This window comes from Chiloscyllium plagiosum, chromosome 24 (assembly GCF_004010195.1).
Source record: "Chiloscyllium plagiosum isolate BGI_BamShark_2017 chromosome 24, ASM401019v2, whole genome shotgun sequence".
Lineage (NCBI taxonomy): Eukaryota > Metazoa > Chordata > Chondrichthyes > Orectolobiformes > Hemiscylliidae > Chiloscyllium > Chiloscyllium plagiosum.
The window spans coordinates 37913077-37923661 of record NC_057733.1 but is presented as its reverse complement, the minus strand read 5'-3'; the positions used below and the strand labels follow the sequence as shown (position 1 = coordinate 37923661).

Genomic DNA, 10585 nt, shown 5'->3' with positions numbered 1-10585 from the left:
CGCCCCCACCCCAGTCTGACCTATTACCCTCACCTTGACCTCTTTCCACCTATCACATTTCCGACGCCCCTCCCCCAAGTCCCTCCTCCCTATCTTTTATCTTAGCCTGCTGGACCAACTTTCCTCATTCCTGAAGAAGGGCTAATGCCCGAAACGTCGATTCTCCTGTTCCCTAGATGCTGCCTGACCTGCTGCGCTTTTCCAGCAACACATTTCCATCTCTGATCTCCAGCATCTGCAGACCTCACTTTCTCCTTTAGAGGAATATAAGCCAATTAGATTAGTTTAGAATATCTGTTTAGAATATGGATGAGTTGGACTGAAGGATCTGTCTCTGTGCTGTACAACTCTATGACTCTAAGTCTTGTGAAAATGGAGCTACCAAGGATATGCAGGTCTTTGGACTCCTCCATCGTCAGACCACAGCGAAATATGGATGAGTTGGACTGAAGGATCTGTCTCTGTGCTGTACAACTCTATGACTCTAAGTCTTGTGAAAATGGAGCTAGCAAAATGCCCACCTCAAATGGGTGTCCAATGGCAAGCTGCTGAGTTCAGGCTAGCACAATATCAGGCAACACAAAGGCATTTTGCCAAAAACCCCCCAACAAAGCTGGTAATCAGATGGAATGAGGGTGAGTTCGGCAAAAAGGGGTATTCTGTGGTGGTAACAGCCTAGCAATTTTTCTTGGATTCAGAGCAACACCTAATTTCTCTTCATGAACACACAAAAGTTATTTCATTGCTTACATTTAGGAGCTATCACTTCTCGTCTGACAGTATCTGATACATTCTAAATCATTGAAAGGTGCTTCATCAGACCAAACTGATTCTTCGGCAAAGAATTATGAGGTGCGACTGAAGTTTGGTCAGAGCTGGATTTTGAGGTTGGTCTTAAAAGAGGAGATAAAGGTGGAAAGGCAGTTTCACAAGAGAATCTGGAATCGAGCACTTAGATCTCAAAAGGCACCGCTGCAAATGGCGTAGTGAATGGACAAATGTATTGATATGAAACCAATTTTCTAAGTGGATTACAGGATTGGCATAGACGACAGAGATAACGAAGACTGAGCTGTTAAATGATTTGCACACGAGGATGAAAACTTTCAAGGCAGTGTTGCACTGCAACCACATCTCCACAAACATACTGTGAATTATACAATATTGTGATCACTCTTTCTGGTCCTTATTCTTTTTGCTGCTATTTGGATATATTTGGATGCTGGCATTTCATGATGCAATGCAAATGATGCATTATTCAACATGTTCTACCATTTGCATCCTAGCAATGATGAGTGCACCCAGTTTTGTTGCCCACTATATTTAAAAATTAAAAGGTCAGTTTCTCTTCTACAATCTATGATAAGAAATTCATTGAACTGCAGAAACATGTCTTCTTGAAAATATGCTATCAAGATTGAAATACTTCTAGTGCAGTACTGTCAGTGCCAGATGGATCATAAAATGGTAAATGCTCACCCACATCAAACCCTAGGGATCTGAGATTTTCTACAAGTCTTCGGTGTTTTCTAAAAATCAGATCATTTGGCAGATGAACTTGTTCAACTGGAGAGTACAGGATTGTTCTCTGGACAAAATACCCAAGCCTCATGACAATTTGCGGGTTTGCATACAGAAGTTGACTTAAGGATTCACACTCAGCACAGTTCCCATATTCCCAATATGGATGCTTATGGTATTCTGGCCTTGGATGGTAAACTATATTTGGGAACATTTTGAGGCATCTCTCACAAGGTGCTCTGAGTTTTAAGTGTGCATGTCGCTTAAGAATTGAGTTATTTTCCAGAGCATCAGTATTCTGGACATCTCCTGATCCAACCCCAGTGTGCCCGTGTTGATTGTTTGATGTAGTGCCTGTTTCAGGAGGGCTTTCTTCATTGAAGGTTACATTGTAAGCTATGGAGTACATGGTTTCAGGGAACAAAAGACATTGGTTTTTATACCAGTTACCAATACATACTGCCAGGCTAACAACCTGGTGCCATGTTTCACAGCACAATATATCGATCATAATTTCTTTCTGTTGTCTTCCTCTACATGACACTGAAGCACCATAATAATTGTCTGTTTTCTCATTCGTGATGTGATGATTCACAAAATAGCAGCAGCTGATGACAGTTGACACAAATATATTTCCACATTTGTTACTTCTGGCATCAGAAAGTTCCAGAACCATTTCTTCAGTCAGATGCAACAGGCACTTAAAAACTTCGTTCTGATTTCTTGTTCCCAAGATTTCAATAACCTGCAAAAACAAATCGACGCTAATCGGAAAGAAACAGCTTCTATTTAAGTAGAAACAAAAACAGAAGTTGCTGGAAAAGCTCAGCAGGTCTGGCAACATCTGTGGAGAGAAATCAGAGTTAATGTTTCAGGTCCAGTGACCCTTCCTCAGAACTGGTACTATTTCGATAGAACTTTTCAACCCAAGGCTTGGTCATGGTCAATGGATATTTTTGAAGTAATCTGCAGGAAAACATTGAAGATACTTTCAACACGGAGGAGAAAGTGTGGACAGCAGATATTGGAGATCAGAATCGAAAGCGTGGTGCGGGAAAAGCACAGCAGGTCAGGCAGTATCCGAGGAGCAGGGGAATCGGCATTTCGGGCATAAGCCCTTCATCAGGAATCCTAATGAAGGTCTTACCCGCCCGAAATGTCGATTCTCCTGCTCCTCAGACAATACTTTTAATACACTAAATCTCAATCAAGAGTTCATCAGTTTCATGTAGGTAAATCATGATATCTGGAGAATAGCATCTTATGTTCAATAAATAGCAGCATGAAATCTTTTACATCTACTTGAACTTCACACAGATGGTTTATTGTCTAATCTGAAACACTACACTTCTGTCAATATAGGAATTGAAGTGCAAGCCTGAATTATTTGTTCAAATGCTGGGATACAAGTTGAATCCATAAACCACTTCTAAGGTGGCAGTGCTACGATTGAACAAACACAAACTAACAAGGAGCTTCCATGCATGATAATAGCCCGGCTTTTTGTTCAGATCCTGACTGGTACGTTCAGTGTGACAAAGGTTCATAGTACATTATTATTATGTGCAAACTTGGGTTCTAAAATGGACAGAACCACATATAGTTTTAAGTTTGCTTTGCTTTGTATACCATGAAGGTAAGGTTTTACTTTCAGTATTGCTTTCTGTGAATTATGCTGGAGTGTCTGAAGTTTTGTTTAAATGAGCATTGGGGGGAAAAGTTCTATAGGTGATAATTCAGTGCCTTAGGAACAAGTGTAGAAGAAAGGGGGGAGAAAATTGAGCTTGTGTTCTATGACACAGGAAGACAGAGACTTAAACCATTTCTTTTAGAAATCAGAACTATCCAAAATGTCAGTGAGTAAAGCAGGTTACTTATGAAAGATAACAGCTTGTCAGAGCTGCAGTACAGGTTAGCCATCTCAGAGCAGTCAGAGTTGGGAGTGTGGTGTTGGAGAAGCACAGCAGGTCAGGCAGCATCCAAGGAGCAGGAGAACTGACGTTTTGGGCATAAGCCCTTCATTAGCCCAAAACGTTGATTCTCCTGCTCCTCGGATGCTGCCTGACCTGCTGTGCTTTTCCAGCCCCACACTCCCAACTCTGATTTCCAGCATCTGCAGACCTCACTTTCTTCAGATCAGTCAAAGGAAATAAGTCCTGAGTAGTTTAATATCAGCTAAAGCAAGCTACAGAATATAAGTCTGTAGAAATTAAAAGACTCCATGTTAAAAAGCAAGTCAGCTGTGTTAGTATTTCACTTCAGAATCTCAGAACGAGATGTGTCATCAAACCTTTAACACTGCTCAGAAATTCCTGCGTAAAGAAACAGCAAAAGATGAAAGTGAGGGTACAGGTCTGAACTGCAGTTCCATTTTTAGGTACACAACTCAAGTTGGAGCAAGATCCGTCACTTCCAAGTTTTACTGGGAACAGACAAGAACATTCAGAGGTACAATGACTCTCACAGAGTTCTCCTTTGTAACTAACAATATTATCACTTTGGAAGTGATTTTGGAACTCCTTTGACAAGACATTCTCGCATCTCCCTCTGGATCATTCCTGATATTCCATCAGTGACAAAAGTATGACACTGCAAGCAAATTTAACAACTTTCCTAGTTAAAAATCACACAACACCAGGTTATAGTCCAACAGGTTAATGGGGAAGCACTAGCTTTCAGAGCACCGCTCCTTCATGAAGTGTTTGTGAAGCAGGACCATAAGACGCAGAATTTATCGCAAAAGATTACAGTCTCACGCAACTGAAATGATATATTGAACAAACTTAGATTAGTTCTTTCATCTTTTAGAATGGGTTTGCTGGTTTCTGTTCTTTAATATGTTAATCCCAGAACTTTTTCTAAGTCAAGAATGTTCCTACCATTTTAGATGACTGTCATCCCTGGATATCCAAAACATGTGCCCCACCAATTTGCCCTTCTAAATCTCCAACTGATAGCAGATTCTGAGGGAGTTGTCATATATATTAGTAGGAACCTTGGAGGAATTGAAGTGATATTTCTTTGTCTCTGGTTATGGGTCATTTTCACAATAATCAGAAAGTATTAGTACTGAGTGAGGTCCTCTGCGTACTTGTTACATAGTCAGCATATTCAGTGGGAAGGAAGTATGAATTCTATTGTCGTGCACCCTGCGGGTAGTTGGGAAGTAGGAACTGATGTTCATCACTGATGTCATCTCCAACATTTATATGCTCAGTTCAGAAGTTTGACTGAATACTCACTGAGGAAAAGGTGGCTAAAACGGAAAGATTTGCTCAGAATTGTTATCTACTACAAAATGTGTCTGCCTCCAGATAATTTGGAAAACCCTGGAGAGGTAGTTATTCTGACTCTTCGAGGGCTGGGAGGAGGGGCAGTTACAGGCTATGATGCTCGTCGTAGTCAGTCATTTTCTAGATGACAATAATCATCCCAACTATTGACCTTTTCCTCAAAACACTACATCTTGCTTGGCTGGATTAGAGACTATGCACCTCAACTGAGGAGTCTTTAATGTTGTGAGTTCTATTCCCTGTGGAAGCATTAAGCACAGATGATGCATTGTGTCTCATTAAAAACTTGCTTGTCTTTGCTCACCCAGATTCAACTATGGTTCAATATCAAGGTCATTAAAATATTAATTTTTAATAGAGTTAACCCAAGTAAAACTGTTTCGTTTTGCTCTCGACTATAATGTTGGATGCTGCAAGAAAATTCTTGTGCCCTTCCAGCAATAACCCCACTACTGAGAATCTGTTCTGTTGTTTGCTTGCATAGGAATATTAAAAGAAGTGAGAACTGAGCAGGGATTAGACTAATAGTTTGGACTTAGTTAACTAAGAGGCCTACTTTTATGTCCTGTAAAACATTACACTTCTCAGGATGAAGTGATTGAACTTACTGCATCAAGTAGCACTGTGAAAGGAGGACGTCTTGGAAGGTGGGTGTTGTAATTCCGAAAGACATCTGGATACTTGTTGGATAATAGTTCAAATTCTTCTTTTTCAAAAAATGAGTTGGGTTCAATGACAGGATCACTAATGTTCCCATAAAATAATATTGCGTGCAAAATCTGAAAAAGGAAGAAACATTTTCATCATCAAAATACACAAGTGTATTCAAAAATAGGTATTCAATGAGAAGTTCTTGAGTGAGAGATATCTACTTTTTTTTTAAAAATGTGAGTAATATGAAGGGGGCATCTTGTCATTGGAAAGAAAGCAGAAATTAGCTGATAGACCAAGGGGAAATGGTAGAATGCTAGAGAGCTCATCCTTAATAAGATATCCTGCCCTCCACTCATGAGTATGAATTGAAACACATTCTTGATTTACTATACAAGGAGGATGAGCTGCAATTCCATGAGTTTTTATAATCTGTTCCTGGCATGTTGATATCACTGGCAAAACCAGCATTTATCTTCAATCCCGAAATGCTTTTGAGAAGGTGTTGGAGGGCTGCCTTCTTGGATCACTGAAATCTTTGTGATGTAAGTACCAGGATAATGCTGTTAGGGAGAGAGTTTCAGGATTTTGTCCCAGGGACACTGAAGGAACAGCGATATATTTCCAAGTTGGGATGTTACAAAACATGAAGAGGAACTTGCAAGTAGAGATGTTAGCAAGCGTGTGTTATCCATGTTCGTCAAGATAATAGGGATTGGGAGTTGCTGTTCTAGGAGCCTTGGTAAGATGCTGAGGTGCATCTTGTAGACGGTACACAGTGCTGCCAATGTATGTCAGAATGTATCTTTAAGGTGATGACTTGAGTCAAATCAGTGAATTGTTTTTCCCCGGATAGTGTCAAATGCTTTTGGGTTTTTTAGGGTTGTATTCATCCAGGTAAGTGTGGAATATCCCATCACCTTCCTGATTTGTGCCTTGTATATAGTGGACAGATGTTGGTGAATCAGGGATCACCACAACCATTATGCTTCATATTCACAATGTTTTGAGAGTCATCAATGATCCAGATATTTCAACATTGATAAGGACACTGTGGATCACCTTGTGCCCTTGGAACCTTCCCAACATTTAAATGCGCTTGTCAGAAGTGTGACTGAACACTCACTGCACTCCTGTCTGAGTTCAGCTGGAGCAACACAAAACAAATCACTATATGATGAAGGGCAGTTTGCCTAATCATTGCTCATGCTATTGGCCTCAAGATCCACCTCAGCAATAACAGTGGATTGCAGTAACTCAGCAAATATATTTCAACAGCACCTCTCTCCCTTTAGAAACTTATCACCAAGAAAGAGAAAAGCAACAATGTTCTTCACTGTCAATGGATGAGTACGCTGGAAATCCTCCACAACTACAGGAGCATTGCAAGGACTTCAGTGGATCAAGGAGAAAATGAATATTGAACTTTTCAAGAAAGCTAGGGATGGGAAATAAGCCTGACCTCATTTAAGAATTTTGAGAAAAAAAAACACATTGAACATCTTTGTTCATCATTAGTGAGTAATTCCAGTAATTTTTCTTTCTCCTGCACTCATCCCCACTCTGATATCATGCCCAAGTTGCTATTACTCATGTTGGAAAAGTGTAGTAATTAGATCCCACCATTTGGAGTTGGGTAACAGCGATTCGTTCGTAGATTATAAGCCCTGAAGATTTTTAAGGGATCATTACAATGAAAGCTGTTCCGGATACACAACTGAAAATACACAAATAGTGTTTGTGAAGTCGACAGGAGGGTTAAGAGAGTTAAGTGGCAAAGCTGGGTAAATGATTCGCCATGACATCAGGCAGAATCGAGAAGGTGCAGTGGCAGGAGATGGCCAATGAAATTTGTGCCAATTCTAACATTCACTCAGATCAACTCACTGCCTGAAAGAGATTTCTCCAGGGTAGGTAATAGTTATGAGTCATGCCTTCCAATAATGTACTAAGTATTTTAGCCAAGAGTGTGAATTGTCCTCACACAATATTAAAATACTTCATTAGCATATTGTGTCCAATGGGTCATATGATCTTTCACATCCACTGTCTTTACCTGAATCTACTTTTTCTCACTCAGTCTTAAGATGTAAATACTCTGCTTTCCTCACACAAACATCCAACTGATTGGTATGTGTGTGTGTACCTCTAATGCTCCTGGTATGGGCTGCCTGCTGACATGGGTTTTCAAGCACCAAATGTGGGAGAGACAGATAATTCTTACCTTCTGCAGCAAGAAGGTAACCCATAACAGCAAAGAGAAATTGGCAACTTATGGTAGACTCAGAAATGACTGATGCTGTTGCCCTCCTTGTAACTGTGTTCTTCTACATTAACATCTCCTCCCTCATCTCGAAGAATCTGAGCAGAAGCACTTCTGTAAATTCTTCATTGCATCTTCACTTTCAGACAGATTAGGCAGAGTTTCTTTAAATTCAAACCTTTAGTTGTGTTTCCAAAATAATGTTCTATGTTGTTGCTCCTTAAAGATAGTGTTGGTCATTAAATCTATCTCACATTCTCCGATCCCTATGAAGGGAAAGAATCATAGAATTCCTACAGTAGGGAAACAGGCCATTCGGCCGAAAAGGTCCACACTGACCCTCTGAAGAGTATCCCATCCAAACCCATTCCCCGACCCTATTACTCTATATTTCCCTTGACTAATGCACCTAACTTACACATCCCTGACACTATGGACAATTTTAGCATGGCCAATTCACTTAACCTGCACATCTTTGGACTGTGGGAGGAAACCGGTGAACCCAGAGGAAACCCTGAGGCAGACACGGGGAGAATGTCCAAACCCCACACAGACAGTTGTCTGAGGCTGGAACCAAACCCAGGTGCGTGGCGCTGTGAGGCACCAGTGCAAGCCACTGAGCCACTGTGCTGCCCTTTTATGGGGGCTTTCAGATAATAAGGGATGAAGCCATTGAAGGATTTGAAGATGGAGAAGTAGCAAGCAGCAGGTTTGTGCTGATGTTATTATTCTTCTTAGCCAGATGGGAGTGTAATACAGTAGATGTGAAAGACAGTGTGGTGCATATCATGGTTCATATGGAGTGGGGAATCTGGCACAATGGATCCCTGCCTTAGCTGTGCATTCACTGAGTGCCAAAAAAAGCTCAATTAAAGTCTTTCTAAATTAATAAAAGCCAATAATCAATTTAGCAGGATGTTTATTTGTCAGAAGGAAAGTAGGATCATCCAATTTCTGAGCTGATGAGTTTTATGAACAAGTTAAAGCAGTACCTCTTTGTAGTAGGATCTTCCTTTATCTTGAGTAAGCTTTCCCTCCCGCACTGAATTTGCAATGAATGAACGAACCTTGTTCAAAAGCTGATTTGCACTTTTGACCATGTTTTGCACCTGAGGGTTTTCAAGGTATACAAAGTGCACCATTTTCTTTCTAGCACAGATAAAAAGTTAAAACAAGTCACTTATTGCACAAAAATGGCTACTTTCTAAAAATACATTGTGATGCTCTTCCCATTTGTTTCACTTCTGACTGTATTTTGCCCATTTTGGGTTGACTAAAAATGATAAAATAAAGTCAACAGCATCGCGAAACCATCCTGAAAATGTTTGTGTGAATCCATCCCCCTATCGCGACCCATTTAGAGTTTGTCCCACGACATGAAGATGGAGGATGGGAAAAATTTTTGGCTGTAAGAGCTGCTCCTTTTTTGAGGTATTTTAGGTGTTGGAGGTGATTTCCTCAAATTCCAGGAGCAGCAATTACTGTTTTATATGTTGTTGCATTGTTTTAGGAAAAAAAAGTCAAAACAACAGCAGCTTAAAAGGGAGAAGAGCAGACAAAGGAAGCACATGGTGAGGACAGTGCAGGAGAGAGAGAGAAAACCTGCACAGTTACTGCCTTTGCTGTTTGAATTCGTGTATCGCTGGACATCGGAGTGCATCTGGGAAAATTAACAAACAGTGAAATTCACAACTAATCTTGGAGGAACTGTTGGGCGAAGTTCACAGCACAGAATCAGATAAGTTAATTGTTGTTTTAAGTCTGTCCAAGAGAAAGGCTGCAGTAGTGGGTACAGTGGATTCTTTCTTGATTATATGTTTTTGGTGATAAGTCTCTTGATTAAACTTAAAATATAAGCCATAGCTATTAATTTAACCTGGGGTAGTGTTTGTAGAGGAATAAGACGGTGTTATTTTCTGTGTCTATAGATTGTGAAGAAGCAAAAATGGCCTTTGCAGTGATATGTATTTCTTGTCAGATGTGGGAGTTTAAAGAGAGTTTAAGGGATACTGTGGATTATATCTGCCATAAATGCTGTTGGATGCGAATCTTATCAGATCGAGTGGATCGGTTGGAGAGACAGATAAAAGCGATGAGGAATTTGCAACAGCAACAGTATGTGATGGATGGCCGTTATAGGAAGGGGGGAAAGTCTCAGATACAGTCACATAGCTGGGTTAACTCCAGGAAGGGTGAGAGAGATAGGCAGCTAGAGCAGGAGTCTTTTGTGGATATACCCATTTCAAACAGGTATGTTGTTTTGGAAAATGTAGGGGGTGATGGATTCTCTGGGGAACGTAACACGAACAGCCAAGTTTCTGGTGTTGAGACTGGCTCTAATGCAATGAGGGGTACGTCGGCTTCCAAGAGATCAATTGTGTTGGAGGATTCTGTAGTCAGAGGTACAGATAGACGTTTCTGTGGCCAGCAGAGAAAAAGCAGAATGGTGTGTTGTTTCCCTGGTGCCAGGATCAAGGATGTCTCAGAGAGGGTGCAGAATGTTCTCATGGGGAAGAGGGGCCAGCAGGAGGTCATTCCCCACATTGGAACCAATGACATTGGAAGGGAAAAGGTTGAGACTCTGAAGGGAGATTACAGAGAGAAAGGTAGAAATTTAAAAAGGAGGTCCTCAAGGGTAGTAATATCGGGATTATTCCCAGTGCTACGAGCTAGTGAGGGCAGGAATAGGAGGATAGAGCAGATGAATGCATGGCTGAGGAGCTGGTGTATGGGAGAAGGATTCACATTTTTGGATCATTGGAATCTCTTTTGGGGTAGAAGTGACCTGTACAAGAAGGACGGATTCCTAAATTGGAAAGGGACTAATATACTGGCAGGGAAATTTGCTAAAACTGCT

The 10585-nt window shown here is 40.7% G+C and overlaps 1 protein-coding gene across 3 annotated transcripts in view; it reads right to left on the bottom strand.

Moving 5' to 3' along the window:
* Positions 1–419: 419 nt before the first annotated feature.
* The window catches only part of LOC122562199, a 28648-nt gene continuing 18482 nt past the window's right edge, over positions 420–10585 (bottom strand). For all 3 annotated transcript variants that reach the window (XM_043714872.1, XM_043714870.1, XM_043714871.1), the window contains 3 exons: positions 8721–8877; positions 5423–5593; positions 420–2266 (listed from right to left, as the gene is read on the bottom strand). In XM_043714872.1, the coding sequence (XP_043570807.1) occupies positions 1412–2266; positions 5423–5593; positions 8721–8877 (1183 nt within the window). In that variant the 3' untranslated portion in view covers positions 420–1411. The remainder of the gene's footprint in view (positions 2267–5422; positions 5594–8720; positions 8878–10585) is intronic.